Source organism: Bos taurus, chromosome 18, assembly GCF_002263795.3.
Source record: "Bos taurus isolate L1 Dominette 01449 registration number 42190680 breed Hereford chromosome 18, ARS-UCD2.0, whole genome shotgun sequence".
Taxonomy (NCBI): Eukaryota; Metazoa; Chordata; class Mammalia; order Artiodactyla; family Bovidae; genus Bos; species Bos taurus.
The window spans coordinates 22,316,492-22,332,883 of record NC_037345.1 but is presented as its reverse complement, the minus strand read 5'-3'; the positions used below and the strand labels follow the sequence as shown (position 1 = coordinate 22,332,883).

Here is a 16,392-nt window from a genome sequence, read left to right as displayed (position 1 = left end):
TAATTTTAAGCAGCTGGAGAGGAAAACTGAACTTTCAGAGTGTATGAGCAGTATGAATTCATTTCAAAATTAGAACAGCCTATTTCTAAAAGCAGACCATTTAGAGTAGGAGTGCAGTTTGAAAATAAACCCCCATTAGCCTTCTTCCCTAAACTAGTCCAGCCAGTTTTTCTAAATTTTGCTCAGGAGTGTAGAAAATAAAGGGCTTCCCAGGTGACACAGTGGTAAAGAACCCAACGGCCAATGCAGGAGATGCAGGTTCAATCCCTGGTCTGGGAAGATCCCCTGGAGGAGGAAATGGCCACCCACTCCAGTATTCTTGCCTGGAAAATTCCATGGACAGAGGATTCTGGCAGGCTACAGTCCTTGTCCTTGTTTGTATTAATCACTGAGTCATCTCCAACTTTTTGCAACCCCATAGACGATAGCCTGCCAGGCTCCTTGTTGGTTATGAAAAAATAGCAGTGTGCACATGTTGACCGCAAATTCCCTATCATGTCTTCCCATCCTACCCACCTCAGTAACCACAGTTTGTTCTCTAAGTCTGAACACCACCTCGTGCATTTTAATGGGTGAAGAAAGGGCTGCAAAGACGCATACGGTCTCTTATTCAGGTTCTTTTGCAAATGCCCTGTACTTGAATCATAAGCAATGACTTAAAAGGGATCCCATACATGTAACATTGAGTGGGAAACATTTTCTTTTTCTTTTCCCTAACTAGGCCTGGAATACCAAAAATGTGGTGAGTTCCTGAGACTATCTCTGGATCTGAAATAACAGTGAGGTGTGTATTTGTGAAGAGGGAGCAAATGTTCTTTGAGAATCTTCTTGTCCCATTGCTGTTCCCCGGGTCGAGTGCCCTGGATTGGGTCGAGGGCCCTGGATTCATCTCCTCAGGCTGGCTGCTGTTTGCTTTCTGCAAAGACTGTTCATAAAGTTTCACAATGTGTTGAGAACAAGTTTGCAAAAGGCAAGCGAAGGCTTGCCTTGATTTTGTAACCAATTATTTCATTTGTATTTTATAAATCGGTCATAAATGTCATGGACTAATTGCTGCCCTGTCCCCCTTCCCCACCCCCATACGCCCACTGGAACAAACAGGCAATCTTGTATCACTCTTGCCAGAGGCCAAGAATTAATGGCGGGTTTTAAACTAAACTTCATCTATTTGGAAGGACATCAATGGTAGCTGAGGACACATTGTAATTTCTCTGCTCACCACCACTCCCCTCTGCCCTGGAAAACAAACATATTTCTATCACAGCACTCTTTGCCCAAGAAACTCAGATGCCAGTTAGACATCCTGAAAGAAACCAAAAGAAACAATATTAAAATAATCATGTCATAACATCACTGACTTAGCCAAGGTCTTTTCTTGTCTATCTGATCATTGCTAAACCAGTCATTACTCAAAAGCACACATTAAGTGATGATTTATCTGTTTGACTGTGGTACAAACACTATCCCCTGTTGATGCTTAGTGGCTCTGGGAAAGGAAACATGAATAATGTCCTGCCTCTGAATGAACTTTGAAGAATAACCACATTCCAAAAGTTGATGGGCGGGAGGAGGAGAGAAAGTAATTACTCTGTGATGGGTTAAAAGTCAGTAAGAAAAGAAAGCTGAGGGTGGCTCTGCCCTACAAACATTTCTGGAACAACTCCCTTAAGTCGGCCTTGACAAAGGATCTATGTCATTAAAAGGAAATGAAATAAATGTGACAAGCTGCTCTCAACCTCAGAGTAACTCTGCACTCTTTGCAGGAAGGTTTAAAACCACAGAACACTCATCATCCCAAATTTGTGTCATTGTTTTCAGTCGGTAAGTTGTATCTGACTCTTTGCAACGCCACAGACTGTAGCCCGCCAGGCTCCTCTATCCGTGGAATTTCCCAGGCAAGAATACTGGATTGGGTTGTCATTTACATCTCCAGGAAGTCTTCCAGACTCAGGGATTGAACCTGCGTCTCCTGCATTGGCAGGAAGATTCTTTACCGCTGCACAGGGAAGCCCCCATATACCAGCCTATGAACACTTCCCTGGGGGGACAATTAAGTATTGCCACTAAGCTGCCAGCTCCACCTTCTGTGGTGTTTGAAAGCTTAAGTCACAAACATGTGGCTTGCAGGTAAATTCCAGCCTTCAACAGGTTTAAAAACACTTTAAAACGTTAGTTGCCAAAATGTTTATACAAGTACACTTCATATAAAAGTCAGGATTTCCGGCTTCCGTCGGAAAAAAGAAATCTGACAAGTCCACGACAGCGGGCCTGTTCCCTCAGGGCAGCCAGTTGTCCTCTTTAAACTCAAGGTGGGCTTCCTGGCTCTTCCTGGTCCCCACGCCTCCCTGTCACATGGCACCTGGCTCCGGTATGGATCTGCTCCTTTGTGTACCTATTAATGAACTGCCCACCAATACTACTTTTCCCTACTTGAAGGCAGAGAAGAAAAGGATGTCAGAAGCACCAAGTCCTCTCTAGCAGTTCCAGCTGTGATGAAAATTCCACTCCACTGAGTCAGTGTTTGAGTTTCGGAAAAAGGTACCACAGACCCTTATATTCGCCTGAAGATGTGCTGGGACCCCATCCACTCAGACCAGTCAGCAGCAACTCTAAATAGCATCTGGTTTCCTAGGGTCCTGGGCTTCCCTGGTGGCTCAGCAGTAAAGAAGTCACCTGCCATGCAGGAGCCGCAGGAGATGTGGGTTTGATCCCTTGGTTGGGAAGATCCCCTGGAGGAGGACATGGCAACCCACTCTGGTATTCTTGCCTGGAGAATCCCATGGACTGAGGAGCCTGGCAGGCTATAGTCCACAGGGTCAGAAAGAGTCGGACACGACCGAAACAACTTAGCAGGCATACAACCCTAGGGCTCTGGTGCATGTTTTAAAGGCAAACTATGAAAATGAATCTTACTATCCTCTAAAGGAAAAATCCATCATATTCTTACTTATTACTCCAAAATTAAGTGTGTTAAAAGTTGAACTATCCAACACGCATTTTCAGCCTAACTCTCACAGTTGTGATGGAAAAAATCCTCTTCTTCCTCATGATATATTTTTTATAATGAGGGCCACACACACACACACAAAATGCAGGAAGAAATCTCAGAATCTTTGATGATAGAAATGCATGTACATATTTTGCACCAGCCAGCAGTAATTATTTTACTACATGAGGCCCAGGGTAGGTAGTAATATGCAATACCTTTCAACTTGGCACCATCTCCAAAACAGACAGAAAAAAAAAAAAAAAAAAACTGACCTCTGATCCTGTTTGAAGCATCACTACCCGCTTGGGTAGTGTTTGCATGTTAAAATATTTATTTGCTTCATAAAAAAATCTATCTGAATATCCAGTCTCTCAGCAGTAAAGATTCTGATTTCCATCTTAGTAGAAGCCTTAAGTAATTTGGGGCTATGATCTAAACGCTACAAGCTTTACCCACTTAAAACTTTGCCAGCTTCGAGCTGCATGTTTTTCTCACTGGCTCTTTATTTGCAAATCATAGTAGAGATTCAGGTGAAAGGTGATGAAGTTTCAACAGCTGCAAAAGCCCAGTTAGAAAACTCTTGTTTCCTGGACAGAGCTTCCAAGAGCGTAATATTTCTGAGCCTTCTGTCACTTGAAGATGTGAATTTGTACCAGTGAGGCTGAACAAGTTCTCGTGAGCAGGTATTATAATGGTAACTTCTGCATGTGGTATAGGAGAGAATTAAGCCTCCTGATGCCTATGTTGTTGTTATTCAGTCGCTAAGTCATATCCGACTCTTTGTGACCCCATGGACTGTAGCATGCCAGGCTTCCCTGTCCTTCACTATCTCCTGGGGTTTGCTCAAACTCATGTCCATTGAGTTGGTGATGCCATCCAACCATTTCATCTTCTGTCGCCCTCTTCTCTTATCCTCAATCTTTCCCAGCACCAGGGTCTTTTACAATGGGTCAGCTCTTCACAGCAGGTAGCCAAAGTACTGGAGCTTCAGTTTCAGCATCAGTCCTTCCAATGAATATTCAGGGCTGATTTCCTTTAGGATTGACTGGTTCGATCTCCTTGCTCTCCAAGGGACTCTCAAGAGTCTTCTCCAGCACCATCTCTAGGCAAGCTGACCCCTACAGGCAAGCTTCTTCACTAAAATCCCTCTGCTTATAACATGAGGGCACATGAACTACCATCAAGTTAAGCTCTTCTTCATCTATCTATTGTCATGGTATTTGAACAACACGTTTAATAAAAAGGATTTAAAATTTAATTTCCCTCATGAAAAAGGAAAATGTAAATCTCACATAAAGCACGCTACTCTAGCATATTCACCAGCTGAGGCAGGCAAAAGGCGCTTGAGGTACACCATGCCCTTCCATAACAGTGACTCTCAACCTACCTCAACAATGAGCTTGAGACTTAGCCCAATGCCTCCTTTCTAATGGTTTCTAATCACAGAGGGTGGTGGAGTGAGCCTTTGCTTAATTTCTCAATGAGGTTCAGGACTGTGATACTGAAATTAGGCTCAGAATCGCTCTTAAGAGCAGAAAGGCTTCAGATTTTCCTTCATGTATAGTGGGGCTTCTCTAGTGGCTCAGACAGTAAAGAATCTGCCTGCAATGCAGGAAACCCGGGGTTCAGTCCCTGGGTGGGGAAGATCCCCTGCAGATGGGAATGGCTAACCCACTCTAGTATTCTTGCCTAAGAGAATCCCATGGACAGAGGAGTCTGGCGGGCTACAGTCCATGGGGTCGTAAAGAGTCGGACACAACTGAGCGACTAACACTTTCACTTTCTACTGATACTACTCACAGAAAAGTGACTTCATCTTCTTGTGTGTTTGTTTGTTTTTGGTAGGACATCTGGGGAACACAAAGGAATATGGTCCCTCACATGTGGATGCCATTAGGACTTTACCTCCAAATTTAATAGTAGTTTGTCAGGCCTGAAACACTGTGGAAAACCCTGCTATCTCACTGAGAAGAAAACTGGCGACATTCTGTTTAAAATTGTGGATAACATGACTCTATGGGAACTGAGAATTTTGTAATGACAAGCTGTATCAGAAAACAGTTTTTGCGTCTAATCCTGTGTTAGTTATGGTCACTTCAGGAAAAAAAAAAAATAAATAAAGCCCTAATGTTGCAATAAAAAATATAAAAGTTGTTCACTGAGTTATTTAAACAGTTTCTTAAGAAACTTTCTATCTAGACCTTAATAATTTTCTGTTTAGATTTATTGATAGGGACAAACCTAAATACTAGAGCAAAATTATGTCCTCAACAGTATTGCCAGTGGCTGCCTAATGCCACTCTTAATTTATAGACAAAAGGTTTTAGGGACAGCTTTTGGGATCCAGATTTTGGGTCTGGATCTCCTTGCAAGGAGAGGCTCTTTCTTAAGTTGTAGAAACTGCTGATTAGGGTTTTGGTGGCCTTTTTGGCACCTTTAGGCAAATTAGTAGAAGGTGCCCCTGTGGGTAAACAGAGTCCTAGTTTGGAGAGGGGAGACTGCCTTGGATTTCAGCTCCTCCCCGCCTCATGCCAGCCCCTCCCTCTGCTGGGAGCCTGAATGAAAAAAGTCTAACTTGTTTACCTAGTACTGAACCTGAAAAATGCATGATTCAGCCACTTTGTTGGTTTCTGGGTACAAAAGTCTTGTCAAGTAATCTCACCAGAGATGATCAGTGATCATTTTACAACTCTTTAGTAAAATGACTCCCACAGCACCAAGTTAGAAGAACTAGGAATAAATCAAGAGATTCTATAGAGACACAAAATAGAAAAGAGCAAAGTCATGTGGTTTCATTTCATGACTAACCAGTTCTTCTTGACTTCAGGGTTGGACTGGTTCTATCTTCATATTTTTGACTCATAAAGGGCACACACACAGCTGAGATCAGCAGGTCTGGTCTTTCAGTGGCATGAAGAGCCATGAGCGGAGTTCTGCTGGTGAACATCATAAATATGGAAGCCAGGTTTTAAGGTCCTGAGATCTGACTTAATGAGGCAACATGCTTTGGCTTAACGCTTCCTATAACCCAAATAAGTTTCCAGGGAGAGAGCAAACTGAAGCTCCCCTGTAAGGATGCGTGCATGGAAGGAGCTTCCAAATGTACCAAGATTTTACCACAATATTATTATTTTACCAAAATGTTACTCCTTTTTAAGTTATTTTTAGTCTTCAAAAAAATTTTTTGGGATATAGTTGATTTACAATGTTGTGTTAGTTTCTGGTATACAGCAAAACAAATCTGACATCCATATATGCATATAGTCGCTCTTTTTTTAGATTCTTTTCCCATAGAGGTCATTACAGAGTATTGAGAAGAATTCCTTATGCTATACAGTAATTCCTTATCAGTTATTTATTTTATATATAGTAGTACTTATATGTCAATCCCAATCTTATAACTCTTTAATTATATAATTATTGGTTAGCAACAATAAAGTCTTACCAGATGTATAGAGACTTCTGAAGTTCTCTCCTTTACCTCCTTCTTGGGATTTCCACTCTGCTAAGATTAGCTCCAAATGCAAATTATGTAGCAGCATGTTGTTAATGAGTTCAGAGCCATTGTAGCTAGTAACCGTTAATATGTATGTCTCCAAAGGAAGGAGGCAATGGCATCCCACTCCAGTACTTTTGCCTGGAAAACCCCATGGACGGAGGAACCTGGTAGGCTGCAGTCCATGGGGTCGCTAGGAGTCGGACACGACTGAGCGACTTCACTTTCACTTTTCACTTTCATGCATTGGAGAAGGAAATGGCAACCCACTCCAGTGTTCTTGCCTGGAGAATCCCAGGGTCGGGGGAGCCTGGTGGGCTTCCGTCTATGAGGTCACCTAGAGTTGGACACGACTGAAGCGACTTAGCAGCAGTAGCAGCAAAGGAAGGAGAAAATGCTCTGAAGACATAAGAAGTTCAAACACACACACAGACACACACACACGTGTGTGTGTGTTTATACATGGCCAATAGGCTTGAAAAAAAATTCAACCACAGTAACAATAAAGAAGTAAGATATTACTTTTGCCCATAAAATTGGCAAAAAAAAAAAAGTTTTTTTAATGGCACTACTCCATGTTCACAAACATGAGAAGGGATGAGCAGTCTTAAAAACTGTTGATGAAAATGTAAATTGGTACATTTTTCTGGAAATCAAATATTTTAGTTTTATTCAAAAATTCACTGCACACATTTATTAGGTATCTATGATTTGTTAGGGATTTAAAATGTCTAGTCCCTTCAACCTTGTAATTTCGTACCTAGAAATCTGTTCAATAAAGGGTCAAAGATTCTTACAAATGGATGTCTGTCATAACATTTAAAAGTGAAAAACAAGAGATGTGGTTAAATAAAGTATTGTCTATTTTGAGGAGAACGATTCTTGAATGAAGTGGAAGAGTCAGAAAATGATAACAAAATCTTTTCTGTGAAAGGGACAGGGTACACAAAATTTAAAAACAAACATTCCTAACCCATTACCAAATATTGACAGTTCTGGATGTTCTTTATTTTCTTCCAGTGTTTTTCTATAATTTTCACTTTTTCTACAATGAACATTTATCAATTTTAAAAGTAGTAGGAAGTAGTAAACAAACAAAAAAAAGGAATTAGCTAAATAGCAGATGCATTTAGAATCTGAAAAACATATAACTGAACAAGAAAATAGCAAAATGGTAATTGCAAAATTACATATGTACATTTGGGTGAAGATTTACAAATCCTCAAGATATAAACATTTGGGCCCCTGAAACAACCTTGAAGGAACCTGTAAAAGGCATCAGAAAATATTCAAAACAGAAGATCCATTAGAGATTACCTAGTTTAATCTCTTCATTGCACAGTTGTGGAAACAAAGATTAAGTATCACAGTGGCTTGATCCCTCACTGCAAGTTAAGAGACTAAAAAGCCAGGACTCCTGCTTTCCAATCTGTGTCATTTCCATAACTTTAGGAACTGCAAATAGGTTTCATCTAAATTACAAGTGCCAGGAGTAGCTGTTTGATATCCTGTGTTGAGAAAACTCAGGAGGAAAACATGAATTAAGATCAGTGGTATCAGCCATAGGTGGGAGAAAAGGGAGTAAGTGCTGGGCCTGTCAAATGTTTGACATTCCTGCAAAAACTTATATAATACTGTCCTCTCCAAACCAGGTGCTTGTCCCTATAAAATAGGAAATGTCTATTTCTAGGGAGACATTTAACATTAATTAGGCATTAATAAAACTACAGCTTTAACAACGAAAAAAAATGAAGAGAAAGAAAAGTTTATCCTTTCCAACTGAAAAGGGGCAATTACAGGTTTCATAAAGGTGCAGCATCATGCTTCAATGAAATATTTATACTCTCTCTCCATAAAGAAGCTGGGAGGCAAGAGCAAAAAAAAAATTTGAAAGAGCATACTCATGCCTTGACTCTGGAAAGCTATAAATAGAAATAAAGTTCAAAGACATAAGGGAAGCTGCATGCAAAAGCCTTGATGCTAAAATAGCCAAAACCAATCAAGCCTTGGACAAACTTCAAAAGGGTCAACTTCATGGAAAGGTTAGAAATGAATGAGTTCTACTGAGACCTGTTAACTACAGTCTATACAGGGAAAAGACATCTACAGGGAAATCTCACTTATGAAAATAAGACATAAAAATAATAAATAAAACACCAGAAAATCAAATCCATCTGTACATTACATCAGGATCAAGAAAGGTCTATTCTAGGAGTACAAGGATGGTTCAACAGAATAAAATCTAATAATCTACTATATTACATTTACAAATTAAAGGAAAAAAACATATGATCATCTCAATAGTCTCCTCCTAAAAAAGAGGGATCTGATTAAATGCAATATCCACTAAAGAGAACAAAAATTCCCTTACTTCGTAAAAGATATTTTACCAGAAATCTCAGCAAATCTCAAACTTACTTATAAAACATTAGTATTCTTATTACCAACAGGAAAACCATAAAGATGCCTACTATTCCTGCTATTTTTCAACTTTACTCTGAAAATTTCAGCTAAGGCAGAAAGAAAGAAAATTTTCAAGTGCCTGTGTTAGAATCAACTGAAAAACTACTAGAACTAATAAAAGAGTTTAATAAGATAAGTAAATGTAAAAAACCAACAGCTATCTTACATACTTGTAACTCTTACCACAAGAGCAAGAGACACCATGAAATACCTAGAAATAAACTTAGGAAGATGTGAGGAAAACTTTTAAAACTCTACTGAAGTACACAAAAGATGACATAAATAAATATAAAATATATCATCTTAATGGATGAGGAAACTTAATTTTTAAAAAGTTCTCTAACATATAAATCTATAAATTCAATGCACTCATAATAAAAATACCAATGGGATGTTTTTAAATGAAATTTGACACATCCTGAAATTCATCTGGAAGAAAAAGGCATGAGAATAGCAACAAAATTATTTTAAAAATAGGAAGGACAGGCATTATGATATATCAGAACATAATATTTTGGTACTTAGGCAAAAATATAATTCAAACAGAATTGATAGTGCAGAAACTGACATACACATTTATGGGAATTCAGTATATGATAAAAGTGTCTTTTCAAATTAGTAGAGATAAGAATGGTTTATTTTAAAAATGTTATTGTTCCAACTGGTTTTCCCATTTAAAAAAAAATTAGTAAAGTTAATCTCTACCTAACAACCAGTCACAAAGGTAAAATTTTGGTAGATTAAAGAAATAAACATTAAAAACAAAACTATGAAAGCACTAGAATACAATAAAAATGGATTTATTTCAAAACATGGAGTAAGAAAGGCAGTCTTAAGAAAGCAATAATATGCAAAAACTATAAAGGAAAAGAATAATATATTTGATAAACGCATATGACAAGATTAAAATACATCTGAGATAAAAGATATCACAATAAAATAATTTCAAAATTAAATAATAAGTGACAGATTAAGAGAACAAATTTGTAACAGAAAATTGAAGAGAATCAATATATAGAAATATAAATAACTATAAATGAATAAGAGAAAAATAAATAACAGAAAGATGCATAAAGGGTATAAACAAGTAATATGAGAAGAAACATATTTAATATTCAATAATAACATGAAAACATGCTCACTAGTGATCAAACGGAGAAGGCAATGGCACCCCACTCCAGTACTCTTGCCTGGAAAATCCCATGGACGGAGGAGCCTGGTAGGCTGCAGTCCATGGGGTCGCTAAGAGTCGGACACGACTGAGCGACTTCACTTTCACTTTTCACTTTCATGCATTGGAGAAGGAAATGGCAACCCACCCCAGTATTCTTGCCTGGAGAATCCCAGGGACGGAGGAGCCTGGTGGGCTGCCGTCTATGGGGTCGCACAGAGTCGGACACGACTGAAGCGACTTAGCAGCAGCAGCAGCAGTGATCAAAAAAATGCAAATTAAAACTACAAGATAGAATTTTTCATCTATCAAAGTGGCAAAAATAAAATAATCAAGATTGTCAAATGAATAACAACTCCTCATATGCAAGTGATGGGAACAGAATTGACACAGCTTTTTTAGAGATGATTTAACAGTCACTAAAGTTTTAAATGTGTACGTACTTTAACCTATTATTACCATTTCTTGACTTCTACACTACAGAAATATTTGGTCTATATATGGACCAAGAGGCATGAAGAAGGATATTCACTACAATATGGCTTGTGATAGCAGAAACAAAAGAAAAGAATTCATATATCACCAATAGCAAGGCAGTTAAAGTCAGACATGGAATATCATGCAGCAGTCAAAATGAATTACTTAGATTTGTACGTACTAACACAAATAGCTTTCAAAGTGAGTTTACAGTGAATAAACACAAGTTGTAGAACTATATAGTTTGCACTATCTGTAAAAAATAAAGAGAGAAGCAAAGAAGGAATGAATACGGAAAGGATGAAATTAAGATAAGACATTGCACAGAAAAAAGAAAGAATGGAAATAATCAGATAATACCATTATTTTCTATTGGTACATATATAAATGTGCACAAGAACATAAGAGGCAGATTGAAAAGGATACACATCAAGCTGATTACATGACTTTTGCAGGGGAAACCAATATTTGGTGATAGAGCCAAAGAAAGTTTGCTTTTCTGGAGAGGCAACACAGAGCAATGGTTACAAGCACTGGAGGTAGGATGCCTTGTTCTAATAGTTATTTAAATCAATCCATGCCTCAGATGTCATCTGTAGGTTGGGGTAATAATAGTACCTACTCATAAGATTTACTGTAATCAATAAATTCATATACATCAAGCACATGTCTGGCATATAGTAAACATAACATAAATATTAACAGTTAGGGTAATTTGCATAAATTTGCTGATACGTGACTTTTTTGATGTACAAAAATAGTAATTTTATACGGTTCAACTTAATGTTATTATTTATATTTTTTTTTCTTTTAAATATGCATTACATTTTTTTTTTTTTTTTAAAGGACTGTAGAGAAGGAAGGCTCCGGGTAAGATTAGTGGAGTACAGAGGGAAAGGAAGAGTCAGTATGTACAGACGTATTAAATAATTTCAATATCTGAGTGTAGAAAGATCTTATCTTCAGGGAAGAAAGTCAATATTTAGAATACCTTTGCCAAGTAAAACTTGAGACATGCTTTCAAAATCTAGTTTGTACATACTTCCACATAAATTCACTGGACCAAATCTTTCTATAAATGACTATATTCTGTATTATAGTTATAATTTGATTAAACCTGGAATTTCAAAGAAATACTACAAATTGAAATAATGCCTAAATTAGCATAAAATAAATAATAAATTTTCTTTTGTCAAAGTATTACATACCACTTTATCCTAAATAAACAGCATGTTTTCAATTTGTTGTGATGATAACATTCATATCATATATAGGATGTAGTTGTAACACACACACATGACTATTACAATATTGGAAACCATATGAAATGGATCTTTATATTTTAAAAAGGTTAGACTGGCCTTAGTTTTATTTTGAATGCTAATATCAATTTTTAAATGCACTCTCTATAAAGACTAGTGAAACAACCTCAGCTGAAGTTAATTTAGAAATAGAAAACTATACATAAATATAAAAACAAATCTCTAGTATTAAATACACAAACAACTCAAGGAGAGAAGAGATTCCTAGGAAATGTTTCTATAAATAGTTTGACATTATTACACAATCTGCTCTGCATCTCTCGTAATGGAAACATTGCTACAGGTGATTGAAGAAATAAGCAACTTTGACATTTCTAGATGTAACTTGAGGAGATTATTTCATCATAAAGGATTGGTACAGAATATACTAACCAACAACTCAATATCAAAACTCTCGTTGCAACTCTAAAACAGTGCAGAATGACATTTAAGATAATCCATTTATCACCATCCAATACAGGCTGCTTGTTCACAAAATGTCAGTGACAAGATAGAGCATTCCGATTTCTGGGCAATGAGTGCCTGCGACAAGGAATCTTTAATACAGCACCCACTGCATTTCTTTATATGCTACTGCCATACCTCGGACTTCAGCTCCCAGAATTTTTGCAATTTATATGAGCAGCTGTACCTATGAAACGCCTTCTCTTTTCTTCACACGCCACAGAAACACTCTCCTCCAAGGATAATGAAAAGTCTGCATGTTCATTTGAGGGCAAGCAATGGACTCCTGGTGAATTCTTGATGTTTTTATTAGCCATCCCGAAAAAGCCCAGTGCTTCTGTTCTGAACATTAACAGTTCTAAAAATCTAAATAATTCTTTTGAATAACAATAATGAGAATCGTGACTTGGCTTTATACGCTACTTATTCATGTTTCACAGTGGTTTTAGACAAGGTACTACTTCATATGCTCTTCACCAGATCCCTATAAAATTAGCCATGGATTATCAACATTTTATAGGGGAAGAAAACTGAAGTTTGATTTTCCTTTTTTAATTTAAGGTTCAAGCACAATTTTTTGGTTCAAGGTCTGATAGCAAACCAGAATCATTCAATATTAGAGCTCAAATGATCTTTCGGGTAGACTTAAGAAGCCTCTAATTCAAACAGCATGAACTGATGTTCTATTTGACTAAACAAGACCCACAAACCTACATAATCTGAGATTTTATAAAAATATCCAAATTTCTGCCTTTTCTTGAAAATGTAGCCACACTGGGGCCACCTTCTGCAGAGAAGCAGCTAGATGAAGCTCATCACCACCACCTTCATTTCTTTATTTTTAAATATATATCAGTTATTTTTATTCATAAATAGATAAATTACATAGACTCAATGCTACTTTTATTTTCTCAATTTAATTAAACAGTAGAAAAATAGGCTATAATGATAATAGCATTTTTTTCATTGCTGTCTTTAAATAAAGTATGTGTCCCCCCGTTCACTAGGTTGTCCATTTTACTTTCTTTACGTACAATAAAATGCATAGATCTCAAGTAATAAGTTCAGTGAGTTTTGAAAAATGTATATGCCCATATAACCATCACCCAATCAAAGTATCCATTCCACCTCATCCCCAAGTTCCCTCATTTCCAGCTACTTCCCTCCTCTTTCTCTTCTCTCCTCATTCACGTTTGTTACTGGCCAGGTAATAAATGTTACCAGCACTTGACATTAAAATTCCCGACCTACTTCAAATTTCTTCAGATTTCAGTCAGGGAAACTAAACCCTAAGGAGAGGGAGAGCCAGAAGGAGAAGCGAAGCTCCCGAACCTCTGGTTCCTAACACCACCCTCAAGACGAAGCCCTCTCAACCTGTTGCCCAAGAAGTGACCTGAAAGAAATGCGCCCTCACTGCACGGAATCACGGGATCACAGGGGATGGGTGGATGATGAAGGCTGTGACTTCACTGGGGATGAATCAGGTTTGGAAGTAGCAATTAAGCCGTAGAGAGGAATAAGTTAAGACGGAGACTTTTCTGGGAGGGTCACTGTGACCTAGATATGAGCAAGTTTACTCTCTCGGAAGTTGTGATGAGCCTGCTCCGTCCCCACCATCGAGGGAGCATCTGGGGTCAGCGTCCTGCTGTATAGCCTCGCCACTGCTAAACTCTGAAATGGCAGGAGCCCAGAGGCAAAAATAACCTCTGCTCTCCGTGCCAGGCCACCTGCTTCTCGTCTGGGGTTTCTCATCTTTGTTTAGGAGGCTAAATGCCATATGGGATCCTGAACCCCTATTTTTTTTTTTAAATGATATGTATGAAATTAAACCTGAATGCATTTCTGTGTGGAGTTGACTCAGCACCTTTTTCTTTCTCCATTAATCCCTTTGGTTGATTCAGTTTCCACCTGAGGGTAAGGTACTGTATGAGGAAAACCAGAAATAAGGTATATTCCTACTTTTACATTTAAGAGGTGACAGCATCCTTGGGGCCAAAGTAAGCAGTTCCATATGGCTTTAAAGCAGCCACGAGACACTGGAACCTCAACTACCCCATTCTGAGAATTTTCCTGTACTCTCTGTGTGTGTACCGTGGCACCAGTATAAAGAACCCGCCTGCCAATGCAGGAGACATAAGAGATGTGGGTTCAATCCCTGGGTCAGGAAGATGCCCCTGGAGGAGGGCATGGCAACCCACTCCAGTATTCTTGCCTGGAGAATCCCATGAACAGAGGAGCCTGATGGGCTACAGTCCACAGGGTCGCAAAGAGTCAGACGTGACTGAAGAGACTCAGCTCACATGCACTCTGTGCACATGGAAGAGTGAAATTCCTCCTTCTTAAAAGTGTGCACTTTCTTCCCAAGAAAAATGGCTGAGGGGGTTGGATAACCCTGGCACGCAGAGTTGACTTAACCTGCATGCAATCATCAGTACAGCCCCTGGGAACTACACAGGCTTTTTTTTTTTTTTTTCCTCACCAAGGCTTGAGTCTGTAGCCAATGAGAAGATGCTATAGTTGAAAGCAACCAATGAAAATAATCTGGTCCTGTACTTACGACTTTATGAATGAAGAAGCTGATCACTGGAGAGGTAAACTAATTAAAAACTACACCTTTGTTTACATGTCCTAGGTTCAATACTCAATGCAACTTGATAATATGTGTGTCTGTGTGTGAGTATGCTAAGTTGCTTCAGTTGTGTCTGACTCTGTGTGAACTTATGAACTGTAGCCCACCAGGCTCCTCTGTCTATAGGATTCTCCAGGTAAGAATACTGGAGTGGGTTGCCATGCCCTCCTCCAGCGGATCTTCCCAACTCAGGGATCAAACCCACACCTCTTATGTCTTCTGCATTGGCAGGTGGATTCTTTACCACTAGTGCCACCTAGGAAGCCACCTTAATAAAATACAGGACATCATTTTGGTTCCATGCCAATGCAATGAGGTGAAGAGAAGCAACTCCATTCTGCAAATGAGAAGACTGAGACCCTGAGTAATGAAAAATTCACTTTCGTCCAGAACAATGAAGTCTGATATTAGACAAATATTCACCTCTCTGAGCTTCCGTTTCCTTCCCCTATGGGATAATAACATTTTCTACCTAGTAGGACTGTTATGAAATTTCAATAACATATGAAAAATGCTAAGAAAGTATCTCAGCATTCAATATATTCTTGTTGTTAGCTATTATTAAACAAAGGACAGAGCCAATAACAGAACCTTCTTCCATATTACTGGCTCGAGGCCCATTCCATTCGTTCATATTATAAGAAACTCTGAATTTACATCATCTATACTGTAGTTAGAACATGCATGAAACACAGAGGTGAAGGACAGAAGTCGGGAGGCAACGGACAAAACTATCTGACACATGGAGATTGGCTGTGGCTGAAAAAGGGCATCAGGTAATCATCATTCAGTTTTGCAACTGCATTTCATAGAAGAGTGTAGACGGGATTTTATTAGAAGGCTCTGCCAGAAACATATTGGCAGATACAGCCCTGAGCTTGCGGTTCACCAGATACACAAGAGCCCCTCTTTAGGAAGGGGACCCTGCTTGGGCCCTGGCTCAAGTCCAAGTTAATGCACAGTTAAAAGTGGCAGCTGCAGCCGTGCTGAGATAGGGGGTCCCCTGGAGGAGGGCCTGGCCAAGGAGGCTCTTCCCAAATTACTTATCAATTGTTAACAGAGACAACTTTAAACCACACACACAAAAGCAACCCAAACCTCAACAGAATTTAGCCTCAGAAAATACAGATGTTAGAAGAGCAAGTACAATTAGTCAACAGATGTATGAAAAAACTCAAATAAGGCAAATCCAAACATCAGTGAGGTTTGATTTTCACCTATCAGTTGGCTAGAATCCCTAAACTGTAAGAATGTTGGCAAGGGTACACTGAGAAGTTGCATTCTCCTATTCTGCTGACTGCAGTGCATACTGGTGCAACCCCTTTGGAAAGCAATTTGGTGATATGGACTGAAAACCATAAAGACAGTCATACCTTGATTAAGCAATCCTCCTTTCAGAGC

The 16,392-nt window shown here is 38.7% G+C and overlaps 1 protein-coding gene across 6 annotated transcripts in view; it reads right to left on the bottom strand.

The window, feature by feature from the left end:
* Positions 1–16,392, bottom strand: part of FTO (FTO alpha-ketoglutarate dependent dioxygenase) — a 423,982-nt gene that overhangs the window by 131,591 nt on the left and 275,999 nt on the right. Inside the window, exon 10 of one of the 6 annotated variants that reach the window (XM_059876985.1) lies at positions 1–16,392. This exon is cut by the window's left edge and continues 44,907 nt beyond it. The exons of the other annotated variants lie outside the window; for them this stretch is intronic. Coding sequence (XP_059732968.1) covers positions 16,386–16,392 — 7 coding nt within the window. The 3' untranslated portion in view covers positions 1–16,385. 6 annotated transcript variants of the gene reach the window in all.